Raw genomic sequence first — 18,489 nt, 5'->3', positions numbered from 1 at the left:
AGGTTTAAAATTCATTAGAACTTCTCAAAGATACTTTTTAAGTCATACATGTTCAAAACAAAAGCACGGGCTGCAAACTTTACTTTGGCATTTTTGGTGCATGAGGCTTTTTTTCCCTCTCTGTAATGCAGTACTGGTCTGAGCACCCTCCACATCCTGTTCTCACCTGACTTTACAGATCCAGCTTTGACCTGCTGAACTTGTTTGGGAAAGGTTTCACTTCGTAGCCTCCGAATAACCTTGCCACCGGCTGCCCTTCCTCCGTGCAGAGGCCAGCCTGCCCGTGTCCCCCCTCCTCACTGCAGTAACACCAATCGAAACCCCAAGCCCAGCACCCCAGAGCGGGCAACTCGCTGCCCGACTTCTCCGGTTCGGAGCCGGGCGGGGTGAGGCTGACGGAGCCACCGCCTCGCCGGGGGCTGCTCCGGGGCTCCACGGCCCCCGAAGCGGCGGCGGCGGCCCGGCGGGGGAGGCGAGGAGACGGGCCGAGCCGCCAGACGGCGGGGAGGCGCTGCGGGCAGCTCGCTGCGGGCAGCCCCGGGGGCACGGCGCGGCCCCGGGTGAGGGGCCGGGTTCCAACGCGAGCGGCCGCCGAAGGAAGCGCCCCGCCGGCCCGTTACCTGCGCGCTCCTCCCCCGCGGGCCCGCTCCCGGCGCCGCAGCCTCCACAACAAAGCCCCGGAGCGGGCGGGCGGGCCGGGAGGAGGAGGAGGAGGAAGAGGAGGAGGAGAAGGAGGAGGAGGAACGCCGAGCAGAGCCGAGCGCGCCGCCCTCGGGAGCCGCGCAGTGGCCGAAAGGGCCGCGGGCGGGGCACGGTACGGCCCAGGCGTGGGGACCGGCTCGGGCTCGGGCTCGGGCAGGGCAAGAAGCGGCCGGCGCCGCCCTGCGGGCGGGAGAGGCGGCGCAAGGAGAACGGCGGGGTGCTGTGGTGGGCCGGGAGCCTGCTGCCTGATTCCCCGTGACGGGAACGTGGGAGCTGGCGTCTCCAACAGCCCCTGCTGGCCATGCACCGAGAGAAGTCGTTGTCTTCTTGGTGGGCTTGGCGCTGGAGTGCTGCCCAGGTGGGCTAGAAGCGGTATTTCTTACCGATAATGCACGTGGTGAGCGCACACGGAGAGGAACACACCGCCAAGGCTATTGAGGATAGTGTGGATCCACATGTAGCGGCTTGGGAAGAGGCCATGTGAAAATGGGATTAAGTCTGGAAGTGCTTTAGGAAACCCGCACAATGGGAATGCTTCTCTTCGATTGGAGGGAGAGTAGGGAGGGAAATGTGCAATATATGAGAGACTTTCAGCAAGAGAATTTAATGGTGTTGGGGTGAATAGATCTGTTTTTCTGAAGACTCTGAGTCAGATTTACTAGTTTCCTAATAGCAGAATTTATTTTCTAAGGAAGTTATGTTATTCTGTCAATGCATCTCTATGAAAATTACAAGCATTCTGAACATTTTTTACACTATTCTAAGCAATTTATTTTTTAATGTAAACCTTTTTGTTGCAGTGACACCTTGTGCAGAAAACAAATGTAACTAAAGAGTTTCTTCACCATCTGATCAATTCCAAATTCTCTTTACCATTGAACTACTACGGAAAGTCCGCCATAATACTAGATTTGCTGTTTGTATCGCAGGGAGCATTGCACAGTGAGATCTATGTCCCTGGAACAAAAAAGCAGTGATGTTTTGGCATCTGTTTTTTGATGATACAGAACACCGGAGACCTGATGATCCTGCTATATTTATTGAGCAGCAGTCTCAAAGAGCAAAACCAGGGGAACTAATGCAAATGTTAATGAAACATTGAAGTTGAGATTTTAATTACTTAAAGGTCAGCACATTAGGAATTTATTAATTTTAGGAATTTATTCTGTATTGCCACAGCAATCCTCACTCTGCTCTTACATCTATCAAAGAATTCAAGTTACTGTTTATTTGCTGATGCATACAAATTATATAACTGAATAGTAGACCTATTATTCCATTTTATGGTTACACACTCAGTATTTTATCTCTTTATTAACACTTATGTTCTCACACTTTAGCAATAAAAAACTTTGCTTTTCTCTTATCTTTGCTCTGAATTATCAAAGGCTACATTTCATTTCAACCTTTAACATATTAAACAGACCTAGCTTAATATGAATCGTAAGGACTGGAAAAAAACTGTGTACCAACATTTGCCTTTAGTAGCTGTGCTGCAGGACTAAATATATGCAACTAGTTACAAATTATCTATGCTTTTAAGAGACTAGTATAAACTGATGCCCTTGTAAGGTAACAGTAATCTGTTTTGTTTGTTCTCTAGGTGAGAAAAGTTAAAACATAACGATGTAAAAACTACCTTTCTTTTCCTTCTCTTCTGAAGAAGTACCAGCAAATCTAATCTCCTAGTTCTTCTTCAAGATGTCCATGATCACAAACAGTATTCGGAATCACTTTGAAGATCTTGTGAAGGATTTCTCACTCACAATTGATATCCTTGTCTGTGTTAACACTGTAGGTCTGTCAGCAAGAAAGCAAATAAATAAATAAATATCCCCAATTATTTAAGTGATTGGTTAAACAAGCATTCAAGAACTTTATTCAAGAGCCATTCCCTTAAAATCCATCTTCTTAACACTAATAAATGTTCCTTTGAAATCAACAGTAGTCCTGCTTTCTTCCCAAAACCAACATAATCATGCTTGTAAGTAAGTATCCTCTCACTGTTAGAAAAGGAGAAACATTGAGCTCAGATAAGGCTTTGCTTGAGTTAATAAAAATCAGCAGTATTAGAGGCTGTGAGATATGTGCAAAAAGAGGAAATGGAGAAGAATACGGGAAACCACAGTAGTACTCAGTTAGGGAGAAGACAGAAACTGGAGTCATAAGGAAAAATATTTACTGCTAGATGTTGGCAACCCAGGGGTTTGACTAGTGGAACAGGTTCAGTGATACAACAGGAAAAGCAAAAGACCACCTGTGATACTGCATCTGCTTTTGGAGGCTCCAAATCCATAAAAGCATTTAGGTATTGAGTTGCTGACTAAGTGTGTAAGCTGTAGTTTATTAACCTAAATGTTGTTACGAATCTGGCACTCAATATAATGTATCTCTGCCCTGAGACTAGATGTCCTTGGTGCTCCACATCCATACAGGTAGCCTGTCTTCCCCTTCCATTGCATAGCCTCTCCCACACAACCTCTGCAGAAGAGCCTTTGGCCCGCATCATCCCCTTGTTGTTCCCTGGCATCTTCTGGAAAAGCGCTGGTTGGCCTAAGCAAGAATAATGCTGGGGACTGTCAAAACCAGGACTGATTGTGTCCCAATGCTGGAGCCTATGGCATGTTTACTTTACCAAGAGGAACCAATGGGTCCACATAAGACCTGTAATAGCCACTTAAAAGACTTGGGTCCAACAAACACTGAAGAGCTAGAACCAAAGTCCAAAGGTTTTCAAAGTACAGTATGTTTCTGAAAGACGGTGGGTGAACCAAACGGCACCCCCGATCCCTCCTGGAAGTAGAGCACAGGGGAATTTGTGGGCGTTCGCCGTGTGGAGAGCAGGACTGCAAGAAGTGTGTGCTGTAAAGCCCCAAAAGGGGAGCGAAAGCCCAAGGTGTGTGGTGACAGACCTTCCCCGTCAGTCCCCTGACAGGACACGACCGCCGTCCCCAGCGCGGGGGATGCCGGCGCCTGCTGCTCCGCTCTCCGAGCTGGCAGCGGGTGGAGAGCCCGATCCCGGCCGCCACCAGCAGGAGCTGCGAGCCCAGCCCTGCCCTCCGCCCGCGGGCTGCCGAAGGCCGCAGCGCGGGGCTCGGCCCTGCCCTGCCCGGCCGCGGTCCCCCCGCCGATAACCGCGGCCCCCCCGGCGATAACGGCGGCCCCCGCCTCCCCCCGGCTCTGCCCCCTCCCGCCCCGCGCCATCTCGGCCCCGGCTCGGCAGCCGCTCTCCGGCCGCCCGTGCCCGCCCCGCGGCTCAGCATGGCTCGGCAGCCCGCGGGCTTTCTTCAGGAGGCCTCTCACCAAATCGCCGCCGGAGGCTCGGCGGGTAAGTGGCCGCTTCCCTCCCGCGGGCCCTCAGCCCTTCCCGCCCCGCACCGGCGCCCCGCCGGGCTGAGGCGAGGCCACCGTCCCGTTGCTCTCCTCAGGGACAGGAGCGGCGGGGACCGGCCCCGCTCGGCGGCGGCTCCTCCCCCGGCGGGCGGCCCCGGGGGTCCCGGGGCAGGGGGGCAGCGCTGCGGGGCTGCTGCTGCGACTCCTGCGAGTATGCAGGAGTGTGCAGACCCCCTCTGCCCGGGGGCGGGCATCCCCCGGGGCTCGGTGTATCGCCCTGGAGCACACCCCGCGGCCCCTCGGGTGATAAGGCCGGCGGGCGAGTCCCGTTAAACCGCAGCAGCCTCCGGTGGCCCTCCGCGAACTGCGGTGGGGGGTTCCCCTGTGGGCTGCAAGCCACGCGTGTCGAAGCCACGTACTTCTGTCTGTCCGTGCCCAATGAAAGCACTGGTGGTTCAGTTTCTTGTTTCCCCTAAGTAAGAAGCAACCTAAAATATTGACGTGAGCCTACAGCATGGCGAGTGTTTGCACAACGGCTCGCTGTTGCAGGGTATGTTTGTAAATCCCGTTGGCATTTCAGCTATGCACTGTGTTTTAATTGTTCTTTAGTGTCTCTTTCAGGGTCACGGCACTGTTTTGCCGTGTTGTGTTTTATGTGAAGGACGGCAGCCGTGCTTTATGTAATGCCCTGGTTAACACATGAGCGGCACTCCCTTCCCTCTAATTCCCTGGCTCCCACTAAACCCACTCCCGTGGGTTCCTGCCCCCAACACTCATTTGTGTGCTTCCTCTGTGTGCTCCTGACTCTGCATAGCCTTTGTTTTCAGCCCTCTGCTTTGGCACAGAGAGGCATCACACCAGAAGCAGAGAGGTCAGCCCTCCGGGCCCTGCCAGCGTACTGGATTTACATAGCTCTAAAAATCCTAAAGCATTTTTAGGTTCGGCTCGGTACCATCCCCCTCTTCCCTTAGAAGAGAAAGGAAGGGTTTAATCTGCACCAGCCCCTTAAAGTCCCTTCGTATCTGGAGAGATACCAAGATGTTTTGCCAGCAGATGTTCTGCAAGAGGACAGATTTCTCTGCCCATAGCTGAGGGTCTGTACGTTACTGATTCAGACTGATCTAACTCAGTATCTGTCCATCCTCTGAAGGCAGCCTGCTTTCTTTACAAGCACCGTTCTTTGTTCACAGAGGTACAGGCAGTTTGGCTAACATACTGGAAATAAAATTGTCACTGAGATGAAGGCAGAGTCCTACAGAAGGACTAGAATTGGAAACCAGAAGTGTGTTTGGGGGTGATGAACAGAGAGGATGGAAACTATTTGCACTTACCTGGTAGGCTTAAATGCTAAAGTGACAGCATTCTCCTTTCAAGGAGACAACTAATCTGCACCTAACACTTTTTATTATTTATTTATTTATCTAAATATAATAAGGAAAGCCTATTGAATCTAATCCAGAGATATGCTCTTAAGGTGCTTGCATACTTTTTCTTAGTCTCCGGTCAGACAGGTGCCTTAACTCTATCACTAACCTTAAATCTGTCCAGAGATCTCTACTCACTGCTTTTGAAATAAATAAGGATTTTTCCTTATTTCTTAACAATAGCATCGTGTCTGAGGGATTGGTAAGTCTATGGCTCAAAGTGAGGGTTTTAAGGTATTGGAGGGAAGTGGATCAAACTTGAAAATTAACTTTCTTGGCACATGCTTAGAAGCTCGGTGGTGTACTTTGTGATTTAAAGAGAAGACAAACGAGGAAGGCCATAGCTTTGAGGTCTTCAGGCCAATGGTTAAATTTCAGACAAGTGTGGATCTACCATAGAGAAGGTGAAAGCAGAAATGAAATGATGGAGGGCATGAGTTCCTGAGAGTGTACTTAGTATTTCACCCTTGTAAGGAACTTGGTTGCATGAACTTAGTTTTCCAATATCTCTTTTAGACACCCTACATGCTTTTGGCTGCCTTTGCAGAAGGACATAAGGCTCTTGTAGAGCTTTTGTCGTGTTTAGTAGCCTCATGTGAATGTCACAGATATCCTAGACTGTCTTCTCTACCTGTACCACAGAGTGGTATTTAGTAGGAAACTGAAAAAAATGCATATGATGGTGAATTGATGAATATATTTTTAAGAAGTACTGGTAATCTTAACTCACACAGTTCAGAAAAAAAAAAAAAAAAAAAAAAAGGAGAGGAGAGTAGGAAGCTGTAAGGAAGGTGCCATAATTTTGTGTCTTAGTCAAAACAGTGATAGGAAAGTAGCCAGGTAGTCAGGGAATGAATTGTACAACAGAGTGGGTGTAGTGAAGGGTCAGAAATACTGTCTGCATATGTAAAATGAGACATTATTTAGCATCTGCGTGTCTGATGCAAAAGGATCTGATAAGACGTGATTCTGCTAGGTCGAGTGGAAAATGATTACAGATAAGCCTAAGCTGTCAGAACAGGAAGAAGGGGATTTTTGAAGCTTTATGGAAGATGACGGGACTTGTTCATGTACTTAATAAAGAGAGGGGAAGGGGAAAAAGAAATCAAGCATGACCCCTAGTCAACAAGACTGATAAAATAGAAGATACTAGTATGCCAAAGTAAGGAGAAATGAAAGTATTCAGTGTTGAAAAAGAAAAGATTTAAACAGACTGTTGGCTGACTGAGACATTTCTAAGTTAAAGATAAACTCGAGTGGTGCTCTGATGTTACTGAACTGTAGACCTCAGGCGTGATGGGATCTCAGGCCTACTTCATGTCCATGGCAGGGGGGGCATCTGCTTCTGGGTGGCTCACAGCTTGACTCCATATCAAGTTGAAAGCTCTGCTTCCCGAGGGTGAACTCAATCTCAAGTACGAAGTCTTAGTCTTGGCATATTTTTTCCTGTTGCCATTTCAGTTTGCTCCCATCTTTCAGATTCCTGAGTGGAGGTCAATGCCATAACTGAAAATACTTGATTTTGTTTGCTTGCCTTGGTGTATGATTGCAGCAAGGAACAGGAGGTTGACTGAAACGGAACTGGGGCCCTTTATTGTTAAGCTTGGTCCCTTCCAGTACAGTGAGCTGATGGCATGCTCCTTTTCTCTAGCGGTTGATTGTACTGAGGCATGTGTGGCATGTACAGCAAAAATTAAACAAAACAAAATCTTTAAACTGTAAATCTCATTGCAAAAAGAAGAACTTAGGAATCTGTAACTCCAGGATTGCTATATATCTAGGAAACCTAAAGGCTATTTCAGCAGCCAAGTCAATGAAGGGTTAAAGTCACAGAAGAATCATTTTTCTAATTCATAAAGATCAGAAGAGCATTGTTTTTTCTGCCAGCATGGAAAAGGCAGAAATTAAAGAAATAAAGTAATGTTGCATGCAAAGTCAATGGAAATATCCTTCCAGAGAAAGAGGAATTGAATACTGCAAGTTACACTGTGTGATACCTGGGTAGATTTGCCGTGACATGCTGGGAACTGTCCCTTGAGTCAGTATGAATGATGAATCACAGAATCACAGAATCGTCTAGGTTGGAAGAGACCTCCAAGATCACCTAGTCCAAGCTCTGACCCAACACTAACAAGTCCTCCACTAAACCATATCACTAAGTTCAACATCTAAACGTCTCTTAAAGACCTCCAGGGATGGCGACTCAACCACTTCCCTGGGCAGCCCATTCCAATGCCTAACAACCCTTTCAGTAAAGAAGTTCTTCCTAATATCCAACCTAAACCTCCCCTGGCGAAACTTTAGCCCACTCCCCCTCGTCCTGTCACCAGGCGCATGGGAGAACAGACCAACCCCCACCTCTCTACAGCCTCCTTTAAGGTACCTGTAGAGAGCGATGAGGTCTCCCCTGAGCCTCCTCTTCTCCAGGCTAAACAACCCCAGCTCCCTCAGCCGCTCCTCGTAAGACTTGTTCTCCAGACCCCTCACCAGCTTCGTTGCCCTTCTCTAGGCTCTCTCGAGCACCTCCATGTCCTTGTAGTGAGGGGCCCAAAACTGAACACAGTACTCGAGGTGTGGCCTTGCACCTGGCATGAAGTGCAAATGTCATCTTAAACAACTGCACAGATGACCCTTGGCTGAGTGAAGTAGCTGAATTTGGTTACCTGGAAGGTTATAGGATGCTGTTGCTTGGTATAGGTGTGTATTTAATAATAATAATAAAGGCTGCAGAAGGAAACAATTAGCTAAAACCATAGGTAACATAAATAGAAAGTAAATATAAATGAGCTTTTATGTTCAGTTCTTTTGCTCCCATACACTTTCAAATAAATAAGATAAACATCTTTATTTTTGAAGTTAAAATGTTGAAGGGTTTATTTATTGTATGTAATAGGTGATAAATACAAAGATGACATGTCTGTCAAATCCGTAATATTGACTGGATCTTTAAGTACTTTTTTTTGCTGTAATTCAGCATATTTCTTTTGCTAATTCCATGTAATAAATTATCATGAGTTATTGGCCTCCTGTTATTGCAAGATGAATATGCAAAAGTCGGTATAAAATGAAGTTTGGTTGGTTGCTTTTTAAAGAAAAGCATTTACTTGCTATGTAAGAATAACTGGAGCTGGTCTTTTTTTCTCATTCTCCTTATTTTCATGAAACAGCAGGATTTCTGCCTGTCTAGACCTCTTGGCTTTGATTTTTTCGGAAAGAGTTAGGTTTCCAGCTGCATTGAAATCTAATAGGATTTGGGAGTCTAATTCTCTTAAGCTCCTTTGAAAGTCCAAACCTTTTCTTTTGAGAGGTGTTTTATTTCAGGAGTAGACAAAGTTGATTATCCTGGATTGCAGCAACTCCTTTGAACCAGATCTATAAGCAGGAAAGCCAATCATCAGAGTAAGAGTGTTGGATGCAAATATAACATTGAAAGCAGTGTTTGGTCCTCCTGTCACTAGAGGCATTAGGCAGACAAAAATCACTGCAAGGTATGCCAGCCAGCATAAGCTGTGAAACAACTTAAGTAATAGTTGTACAGGAAACACTTTCAAGCAGCTGGAAAATCAGCTAATTCTTTTTCTTTTTTCTTTTTTTTTCTTTTTTTTTTCTTTTTTCTTTTTCCCCAAGGTGTTCAACTAATTTGTTTTGATTATTTTGCTGACATTTTTCTGGAAACTAATGTTAGGGTAACTGTTCAGTGTTTTCCTAGCTGCTTTTTTCTTGCCTTTAAGCCAGACTACTGGCATTCACATGGTATTTAAAATAATCACTTAATGCTCAGCGGTAGTTTCAACTATCTAAGTTTATAGCTAAAGCTATTAAATATCTTGATGTGAAACCATAATGTTTTAAAGCGCTCAAACGTTCCTGTTTCTGAAGTCTCTTAAGACTGAAATATCTGAGACAACAGTATGTGTTCATTGTCTTTCACCATTTGTACTGAACTGGCATTTTGGACATTAACAAAAACTGTTTGTGTTAACAAACTAAGGGTGGGAATCAGTCAAATAGTACTAGTTTCAAAGAAACATCTTACAAGCTAAATTATTTCCAAATAATGTGCTTGTAAATGCACCAGTAAAGCCAATTTTCTTGGCTAGGCTACCTTCTCAGCTAGGCTCAGGTAGCAAGTATCCTGAATTTCCACAAGTATCCTCTCAGAAACCTGGAAGTTTCTATTCTAGGAATAGTCAGGAAGGTAAGAGGTGGAAGACAGCCATCACCCCACAATGTGTTTTACAAAACATTCTGAAAAGAAAATGTGAAAGATCTTTGCAAAGTCTATGAAACCCCCACTGCTTTCAGCATTGAGCAGTTCAGGGAGGGAGTGCGGTGTTCAGGCCAGTTTGGGACTTCAACGGATCCCAGGAATAAGGAACCGCCACCGTGGAAGCTCACAGAAACTGATGCTTGTTGTAAAGGCAGTATGGTTGAATTGCTAACTGCTGTTTCTTGGTCACTTGAAAAAAGTCTCATTTTGCCTGTTTTTTTATTCAATGAGAACATACCTATGTGCAGCAAACCAGTGCACAGAGCAGCTAGCTGAAAGCATGCGGAATGCCAGGAAGCAAAGCAATTGCAATTTCTTTGCATCCACTGCAGCTTATCAAACATTATTTAATTCTGTAAGTAACATTTTCAGCTTCTGAGCCTCTCCCTTTCTGCCCACAAATGATACTGAAAATTCACCCCTGAATCTGAAAGACAGGTTGGACCATTTGCTTTGTGTGCATCTTCCTTATTTAAAGGTGTTGCGGGGTTGCTTCAGAAAACTTGTTTAATTTTAGTGAAAACTAATGAAATCCTCATGGACTTTCATTCACTATGCTGAAAAATCCTATCAATTTTCAGACATTTAAGTAGTTTGAAGAAACAATATCCTTGCAAGATAGTTTAAATAGAACAAATGAAAACCTTTATATGTTGTGTGTTGGGTGAACTGATTTTGTTGGATCTGTTCAAAGCAGTGCCTTAAGAAGATACGAAAATCCTGCCTGGAACTCCTAAATGTTTTTCTAGCTATGCATTTTTAAAATTTAATAGCTTTCGTATGGGGATTAAGATACGAAGATGTAATTTTTAAGTACATGTTTATACAACTGCGATAAAAACTAAAAAGCTGTAAGACTTAATAACTTTTGTCTTGACACCTGCTGTATGCTTATTACTTCCTGTGGAAGCTGGGACCTTGAAATGAATATTACTATTTAATTTTTTTTTTTTTTTTGGTCTGTGGACCCAGGAATTGCTCATAACAAACTTATTTTTTGAACATGGGGATTAATTCTCAAACTAAGCTAGTGTTGCTTTGTTTCACTGTTGGTTTGAGTGGATAAAAGGAAAGTAAATGGAAGAATCCTGCAGCCAGAACTCACCAGTACCATTCTGTCTTTGTTCCAAGAGAAAATCTGGGGAAAGTAAGTAGTTGGCAAGCTAGTCAATGGTGACAAAACATAGTAAGCACAAAACGGCTGTGCAATAGACATTTATCATTAAGATTTTATAACATAAGCCTGAGGGTTTTGAGAAAAGTTATGTATTTTCTACTGTTATCTTCTACTATGAGTTTTTTTTCTCCAAAAAATAAATCAAAACAAACAAACAAACAAAAAACCACACAAAGCCCCAAAACTTAGAGTAATGGTGGTGATCTATAATTATTTGCTCTGTTACCCACAAGGTGGCAGTGTAAGACTAGAATAAAATGCTCAATGTGTGGCAGATGAATGAGAAAGGACGTCGAAGCTGTTGCAGGTGAGAAGATTATGATATGGGAATTGGATAATAATTCGTGAAAGCAAAGCTAAAAGTCATAAAAAAAATCACCATCAATAAATACTGATTTCATATATGTGCTGCAAAAACTGAATTTGGCTTTCCTTAAGTCTACAGAATCGTAAACAGAAATCTGCAGAAGATTGTAAACAGACTGTTATATCACTGATAAAGGTCAAAGGGTGGTGCTAAGGCAAAGGTACCACATAGAAGTCAGAAAACCTGGGATGGACTTCTGGCCCAATGGAATCAATATGCAACTAGCTACCAATTTCCATGGGAAGGAATTTGGCTGTTGATTATTTTAATTTTACCATAGATTTCATAAACAAAATTGAGACCAGGGTGTTACAGGCTGCTGTAGGCATATGCTAATTTCTTTCAAGTTTTAATAGGAATGTGACCTACAGCAAAGCATAAAAACTTGCAGATATGTATTTTTTTTTCAGAACAAACTCAGAATATTTTATTGCAAACAGTGTTGGACAAATTAGTCAGATTTCCAAGTTAGAGTATTATAGAATAGTATGTACTATGTATGTACTATGTATGTAAAACCAAATACATAGGTTAAATTATTAATGACATTAATTAAACTATGATGACATTATGATATTAAAACATATGATATTATGTCATCAAAATTAAATTATTATGTCTATTTTAACATTTATAGGCAAAAGAATCCATTGTCTGCAAAAGCAGTTCTGAGAAGTTGATACATTTGTGGCAAAGATTATATTGGGTTAAAAAATATTTTTTCATTACTGCATTTGTTGTTTCATTAGTTGTGCTTAGTGACTAATATTCACATTCATTTCCAAATAAAATTGTCGTACCACGTGGAATAAGGATACAATTCTAAAGTGTGCCCTTTGATAGCAACATATGTGGTTCTGTTGAAGCGTTCTAGAAAGGAAAATGAAAACTGATGGTGATTATTTCTGTGTAGGGATTTTTGCCCATTAAGTGATATTAGAAGTTTTCCCTTAACTGTACCTCAGTTTCTGTGATATTCCTTTCGATGTCCTTACGCTTGCAAGCATCCATTCTTATGCTAGTTACATTTCTATTTCAAACTAGCACAACAGTATAAGACCCACAAAATCATACCACTGAAACTGGAAGAACTCATCAGTTGCTGCTGGCCTAACTGTCAAAATTCGCTCTGAAAATTTTTCTTATTTACCTAAATGTCTCAGACTGACCTAAATACCATGATTAAGGTTGGTATGAATTAAAAGTGCTGAAAGAAGTGAAGATGATTAAGAGGTAAAAAACAAACAAACAAAACCTCAGCTAGTAATGTGACTGCTAGAATCTGGAAGTCTTGAAAGTCAGTCATGCAATGGACTGTTAGAACTGACATTGCTTCCATTATAGGAATACCTCTAAGTATTTTCCTGTAGCTGCATCTTGGTCAGAGAAAGCCTTATGTCTGTTCTGCTTCAACCAGAGATGAAAATGTGTGATTCTGATAGTTGGCTGGGTTTGTAGTGGGTTTATAATCAGAAGCTCTCACTCTTTGATGCTTAATTATCATTTGTACAAGAAAAATGTTAAACTTCAGTCATTATAAAATAGTTTCTGTACTCAGGTTCTGTAGTTCACATCAGCCGCTTTTGTTGTGGAAGTTGAAAGGTAAATAGTTGCAGGAAAAGCACCTGTCATTTTTTCCTGCAGCAAGTCTTGTCCTGAGGACTCATTGCATTTTAAATATAATATCACTAACAGCTGGAACACCTAAGGCTGAACTACCTGTAGTAGTGATTTCCTGATGGGAAACTACTGCTATATCTGAGAGGGTCTGAAGTTTGTTGAGAACCTATACACGGGTTGTTCCCAACCCATACAATAAATAGGAAAGGAAACATGGGAGTAGTTGCCCTTTAGATAAGCTTTTCAGTCAGTAAACTACACTGTTAACAGCTGTTTGGGTTTTTTTTGCTTTTTTTTTTTTCCCCTCTATCCCTAGTGTTGTCAGACAGGCATAATAGTGCGAACAAGAGTTGTTGCGTTGTTCATGCTTCACATCCTAAACTCTGCATCCAGCACTCTTTTTAGACTTCTGTGATCATATCCTAGGTAGCATCTGTTTCTCCTAGATGTTCTAGTTCACCCTTGGAACAGCTTCTCCTTGAGAAGAGTTTCCCATCAAAAAATAAAGCGATTGGCATTATTTGGAGAGGAAAAGAATTTTGGAAGAACCTGGGAGCTCTGAGAGTCCTCAGAGTCCTGCTCTTCACTCTCATTTCATGATCTGTGGCTACAGAGCCAAAGCAATTAATGTTTCAAGGTAGTATTGTGTTGTATGGATGACTGCTCCATTCTATTCTCTGAAATGGGACTGGGATTTAGAATGGGGTTAGGGCTGCTGAATTAACTGGGTGAGCCATGGCAGATTTACTTATTTTGCCTGTTAGTAAAAAAATTTAAATAGTAAACCTGGAATGCTAGGAGGTTACTAAGATGGTCTTTGCTTAAAACAGCTTCTACTGTGTTTTTTTTGTTTGTTTGTTGGTTTTGTTTGTTTGTTTTTTTCCCTAAGCAACGAAGAAAATAACTATCAAGATGCAATATGTTTTATCTGGCATATGCTTCCTTAGTGTAAAGTGTGATGATGGATATCCTAGATGACAAAAAAGAAACAAATCAACCCCTTTTCCTGATTTGTCAGCAAGGTTTTCTCCTTTCTGCAAAATTATACATCTTAATAAAAGAAGAAATATAGCATTATTGATTAGACATTTCTAAAGGGAAGGAAGAAAGCATATGGGCTGTCTTTCTGCAAATATTAAACAATGAATATTGTTAGAGACTAGACTAAATGGAAAAAAAATGTCTTATTTAGAGTATGAAACTCGTCTAGGTTAATGTCCATAAAGTTTAAATTAGTTCAGACTTTTCTTATTAGAATAAATGTTTCCTTTTAAAAAGCATGATAATCATAATCAAGACTAAATTTGTTCTGTTATTTATTTTCAAAATGATTGTACATGTTTAGCAGACTTTTGATTTAAATCCCTAGGGATATATTGGAGACAGATGTTTAGATGACCTCATGTTTAAAGTAAAGTTATATTTGGACACTAGATTAAATTTTCCTTAAAATCTTTCCTTATACGTTAGACTGTGGAGGGGTGCAGAAAGTATTGAATGATTTATGTTGAAAAGATATTACTTTATTTTTAAAATAAGTTACTGGAGTTCAGTAGATTTTATTTCAGGGGACCCTCAAAAACACAAAATGTCTGATTATGAAACAGCATATTTAAAAATGAAAATATTGTTTCTGGTTGGAGAGCTAAATGGGAAACAGACTTTTTTTAAAGTTCCTTGAATTCAAATATAAATTTACCATGTCATTTATACCTTCCACCATAGCTTGTTAAAGACTACAGTAGAGCTTGTGCAGTCTTCAGCTGATATTACGTTATAATAGGACATAACAGTAGCTAGTATTTTTACTGCTTTCTGGTTTTGAATGGCTAAGGAATAGTTTCTATCCAACTGTAGTTAGCGTCATTGTGTTGGTGGCTATGATGATTCTAGAAGTTACACTGAACAACATTTTGGAAAAAAACTCTTCAATATTTCATCAAGTCATAATTATCAAAATTGGCTTGTTGAAAATATATTGATTGACAGATAAAAATAAGTCTCTTCAGTCTTTTGAAGTTTATAGGCAACACTCGCTGTTAATGCATTTGGTTAGATAAACAAGTTACTGAGCTGCTGGAATTCTGCCCTTTATAGTAATAACTGAAGTATTGTACTAATAGATGTATAGCTATTCTTGCCACTGCTGAATATTTTTCTTCCTAATTACTACTTACTGCCAAAATCTACTCTTCTCTGTAGCCTGATGCAAAGGTTGCACTAAAACATTTAAAAGATTAAAAAAAGATTAAAAAAAGATTAAAAAGATAAAACATTAATTGGATGCTTGGCACTTGGACTGCAGATACCTTTTGCCCAGATACCATATGAACATTTCTGTGAGGCAGCCTTTTTTACTGTTTTCAGTCATTTAGGTTGATTAAGATGGTGGATGTAGCCAGCAGAGCTGGAAATCTGTTTTGTACTGAGTGGATCTTGTTAAATTCAGGCAGCAGATGAAGCATTTTTCACTGTTCTCATAGAGGTCTGCTGGGTTAGAACTGGAGTAGTCCTCTCCTGGAAAAAACAAATTTTCTTGCAGTACTTGGAGGCTCTTCTTTCTTGTAAGAGTGGATATTGGGTGAACACTGGAATAAAAGCCATATGCCGACTTCACAAAGGGAGTGGAGGGAGGAGACCTCATCCTGTTCCTGAAAAATGAGGTTTCATTCTGTCTTGTCTTTCTAGGGCTCGTTGCTAGTAGGTGAGTGCAGATAGAGAAAGGTACATCAGGCATGGGCAATAACTATTTTGAACAGCATGGATCTAATTAAAGCCTACTGAAGGAATGTTGGTACCCATGTGATGCCATTACTGTAAGCAAATATTATTTTGTTTATCTTCTTCTTCCTGAATCAAGATTTGGGCTTTAGCTTCTAACTCTGGAAAATAATAGCAAACATTCTTCAAAAAATCAATGAAAACCAAGTGTTTTGCATAAAAAACAGGATGGCATCTAATATTTCACACATGAACCAAAAGAAAATATTACCCATTTTTGAAGTGGTATATAAACAGAACTTTTCTATATCAGTAGGCATAAGAATTCAAGCTTTGTTTATTGATTTGGAAAACCTGTAAAATGTATAATTTACCATGTATTTGAACTTTTTGGTATCATTTCCTCTGTAAGATTGTGCTCACCTGGAATTCAAATATTTCTGGCAGCTAAAGAATAAACAGCAGGATCACAAGCAAAAGTATTTTGGGAAATTAATAGCAAAAAATAAATTGATGTAAAATTAAAGTTTATACAAACACAAATATCTTCTGCAGACTTTCAAAAAGCAAGAAGTGGCAATAAAATTGGAGCAGGTGGTCCTTAAACATCTACTAAAAATGTCACTTGTCAAAATTCTTGGAACAAAGATAAGGGGCAGCGTAGAACGAACTTCTAAACATTTGCTGGATAAACTAGTTTTACAGCGTTTTGGTTATGTATTGTCCACAAATAGATTTTCTACATTCAGAAATGTTCTTTAGGGGCATTACAAGAACATTGATCAGTTTAGACTTGCCCTAAACTTTTAAAATGAACTAGTCATTTGCTTGGTCTTGCAGAGTCAATGCTTGGAATTAGGTTGAATAACTTGGGCAACAACTCCTGTGCTTGTGTAGTATGATCCCACCTTTCATTACATGATAGCCTTTTCCTTTTTCTCCATATCAATCTATATTTTGTTCAATAAATAGAATGAATAATGGCTGTTCTATTTAAATACTCATTATCTTCTCATTTAATGTGCTGTCACTTACATGTACATTTGACTATTGATTATGCTTGAATCTTTTTATTCTACTTGAGTATTTTCACTGAAGACTTCAGGTGGTGTGCAGAGATTTGTAGGAATCATGGTTCCTCAAGATGGGCACCTGCAAGTAAATTAGACATGTTCACTGACATCCTGTGAATGTCTTGTGAAACCTGTAGAGAAATGGGACATAATCCTGGAGGGAGGAGAGGGAAATAACTGTCTTAACTGTTTTTTGTTTGTTTGTTTGTTTGTTTTGTTTTGTTTTGTTTTTTTTCTTGCTTGTAGTCCTTTGTGTCCTTATCTATGCATCTTCCAACTGTTTTTAAGAACAGAAGGGACCCTAAAGACAGGATGTTACTCTGCTATTTGGACTGAGCCACGTGCATTCTGTGCACAGAATGAGGGTAGCATCCTTCAGGGAGAAACACTGCAGTCAAGTAGAGATGGTATATCAGTTGCTGCAAGCTCAGTCTTAAACTGGTCTTTTTCTGTTTAGTCTTAATCCTTGTTTCCTACATTTTAATTCATGTTTGTAACTGCACCTAGAACCTTAATAAAGAACCTGTGAAGATCTGAAAAACTCTGATGGGAGAACCAGCTGTGTTTAATAAATCCCCTTTTCAGGGGGACATCACTAGGGCTGGAACCGTATTTAGTTCAACTGGAATAAGGATAGCTTACTTTGTCTTTATTTTGACTACAAACTCTATAGTTAGGAAATTAAATTCAGACAGAGGAATAAATCATTGTATTGCATTTTGTATTATAGTTGAACTGTTTGTAAAACTTGAACATATTTTATATTTATGTTTGCTAATTGTTTTGTAAACCCTTCAGTATTCAGGTTTGTAATATAAATAGTTTTGACTAAGGGCAAGATTTAGACTGCCTGCACTCTGCCTAAGCAAAAATTGGGCGCCTGCGGCTTGTGGAACAATTCAGAACAGACCCGTGAGATTCATGAGACCAGGGAAAGACTTGGGACCCTCCTTGGCTTAGCCTGTAGCCCAGGAAACTGAGGAACCAAGAAAGTCCTTCTTTCCCTGAGTCTTTTCTACTGGGCTGCAGAACTGGGTTCATTCTTGTTCTTTTTATGGTCTTTGAGTCTTGTAGTTTTTACGTGGTGATGCACGCTCAACAGGAGGGTAGCTGAATATGCAGTGGCCCTGGTGGTGAGTGAAGTCCTCTGAAAAATGAAATGACGGACTTAGTCATTTTTTTTAAGCTGAGGAGAACCTCAGACATAACTGTCCTGCTTTCTGGGCCCTGATGCATTAACTTTTCATGTGTACTTTCAGGGGAACTGGCACTCCTCAGTTCTAAGGGTATGCAGGTGCCTAAACCATGAGACTGATCAGTATCTAAATTCCTTTGAAATCAACGGAAGTTACTATTTCCCTGGTATCTCTTTTGACCTGTATTAGATCTGCACAAGGTCTCCTTTGGTGTCCAGCATGTCCATCTGTTCACCAGCTCCCAGTGGCTGCTCCATGGATGTGTACAGGACTGAACTGCTGAGGAATTATCTCACTGACTGCAGGCTTGGGTGCTGTGAAGTGTCCTGCTGCAGCCAGGCAGCGACCTTCTAAGTTTGCAGTGCGTAGGCTGATATCCCAGAATTATGTAGGCAAATAACTTTAAAATGAAACTTTCCAATTCGAGTGTCTAAAACTGGATGCCTAGAGGCATATATCAAGTATTTCATTATGACAGGCATTATTTTTAATCACAAATCACTGAAGTCTGCAGGAATAGAATGGGGCTGGCAAAGTATGCTCCTATCTGGTAGGAATGACTGGTAAAGGGCTCCTATCCCAGAGGCTTTGGAAGTTTTGTTTGAT

General features: G+C 41.5%; 2 protein-coding genes across 14 annotated transcripts in view; one reads left to right on the top strand and one right to left on the bottom strand.

The window, feature by feature from the left end:
• The window catches only part of MIPOL1 (mirror-image polydactyly 1), a 192,985-nt gene extending 188,559 nt beyond the window's left edge, over positions 1-4,426 (bottom strand). For 3 of the 13 annotated variants that reach the window (XM_080592935.1, XM_080592936.1, XM_080592937.1), the window contains exons 1-2: positions 4,006-4,425; positions 2,342-2,502 (exon numbers count right to left, since the gene is read on the bottom strand). The gene's annotated coding sequence lies outside the window, so the exon portion shown is untranslated. Of the gene's footprint in view, positions 1-166; positions 811-2,341; positions 2,503-4,005 lie in introns of those variants that run through there. The other 10 variants (XM_080592923.1, XM_080592938.1, XM_080592941.1 and 7 more) reach the window with 5 other exon arrangements.
• The window catches only part of SLC25A21 (solute carrier family 25 member 21), a 254,983-nt gene continuing 240,114 nt past the window's right edge, over positions 3,621-18,489 (top strand). The window contains exon 1 of the mRNA XM_080592971.1: positions 3,621-4,030. Within this exon, the coding sequence (XP_080449097.1) occupies positions 3,964-4,030 (67 nt within the window). The 5' untranslated portion in view covers positions 3,621-3,963. The remainder of the gene's footprint in view (positions 4,031-18,489) is intronic.

Source organism: Anser brachyrhynchus, assembly GCF_964034855.1.
Source record: "Anser brachyrhynchus genome assembly, chromosome: 5".
Taxonomy (NCBI): Eukaryota; Metazoa; Chordata; class Aves; order Anseriformes; family Anatidae; genus Anser; species Anser brachyrhynchus.
This window is presented reverse-complemented; position numbering and strand designations above follow the sequence as displayed.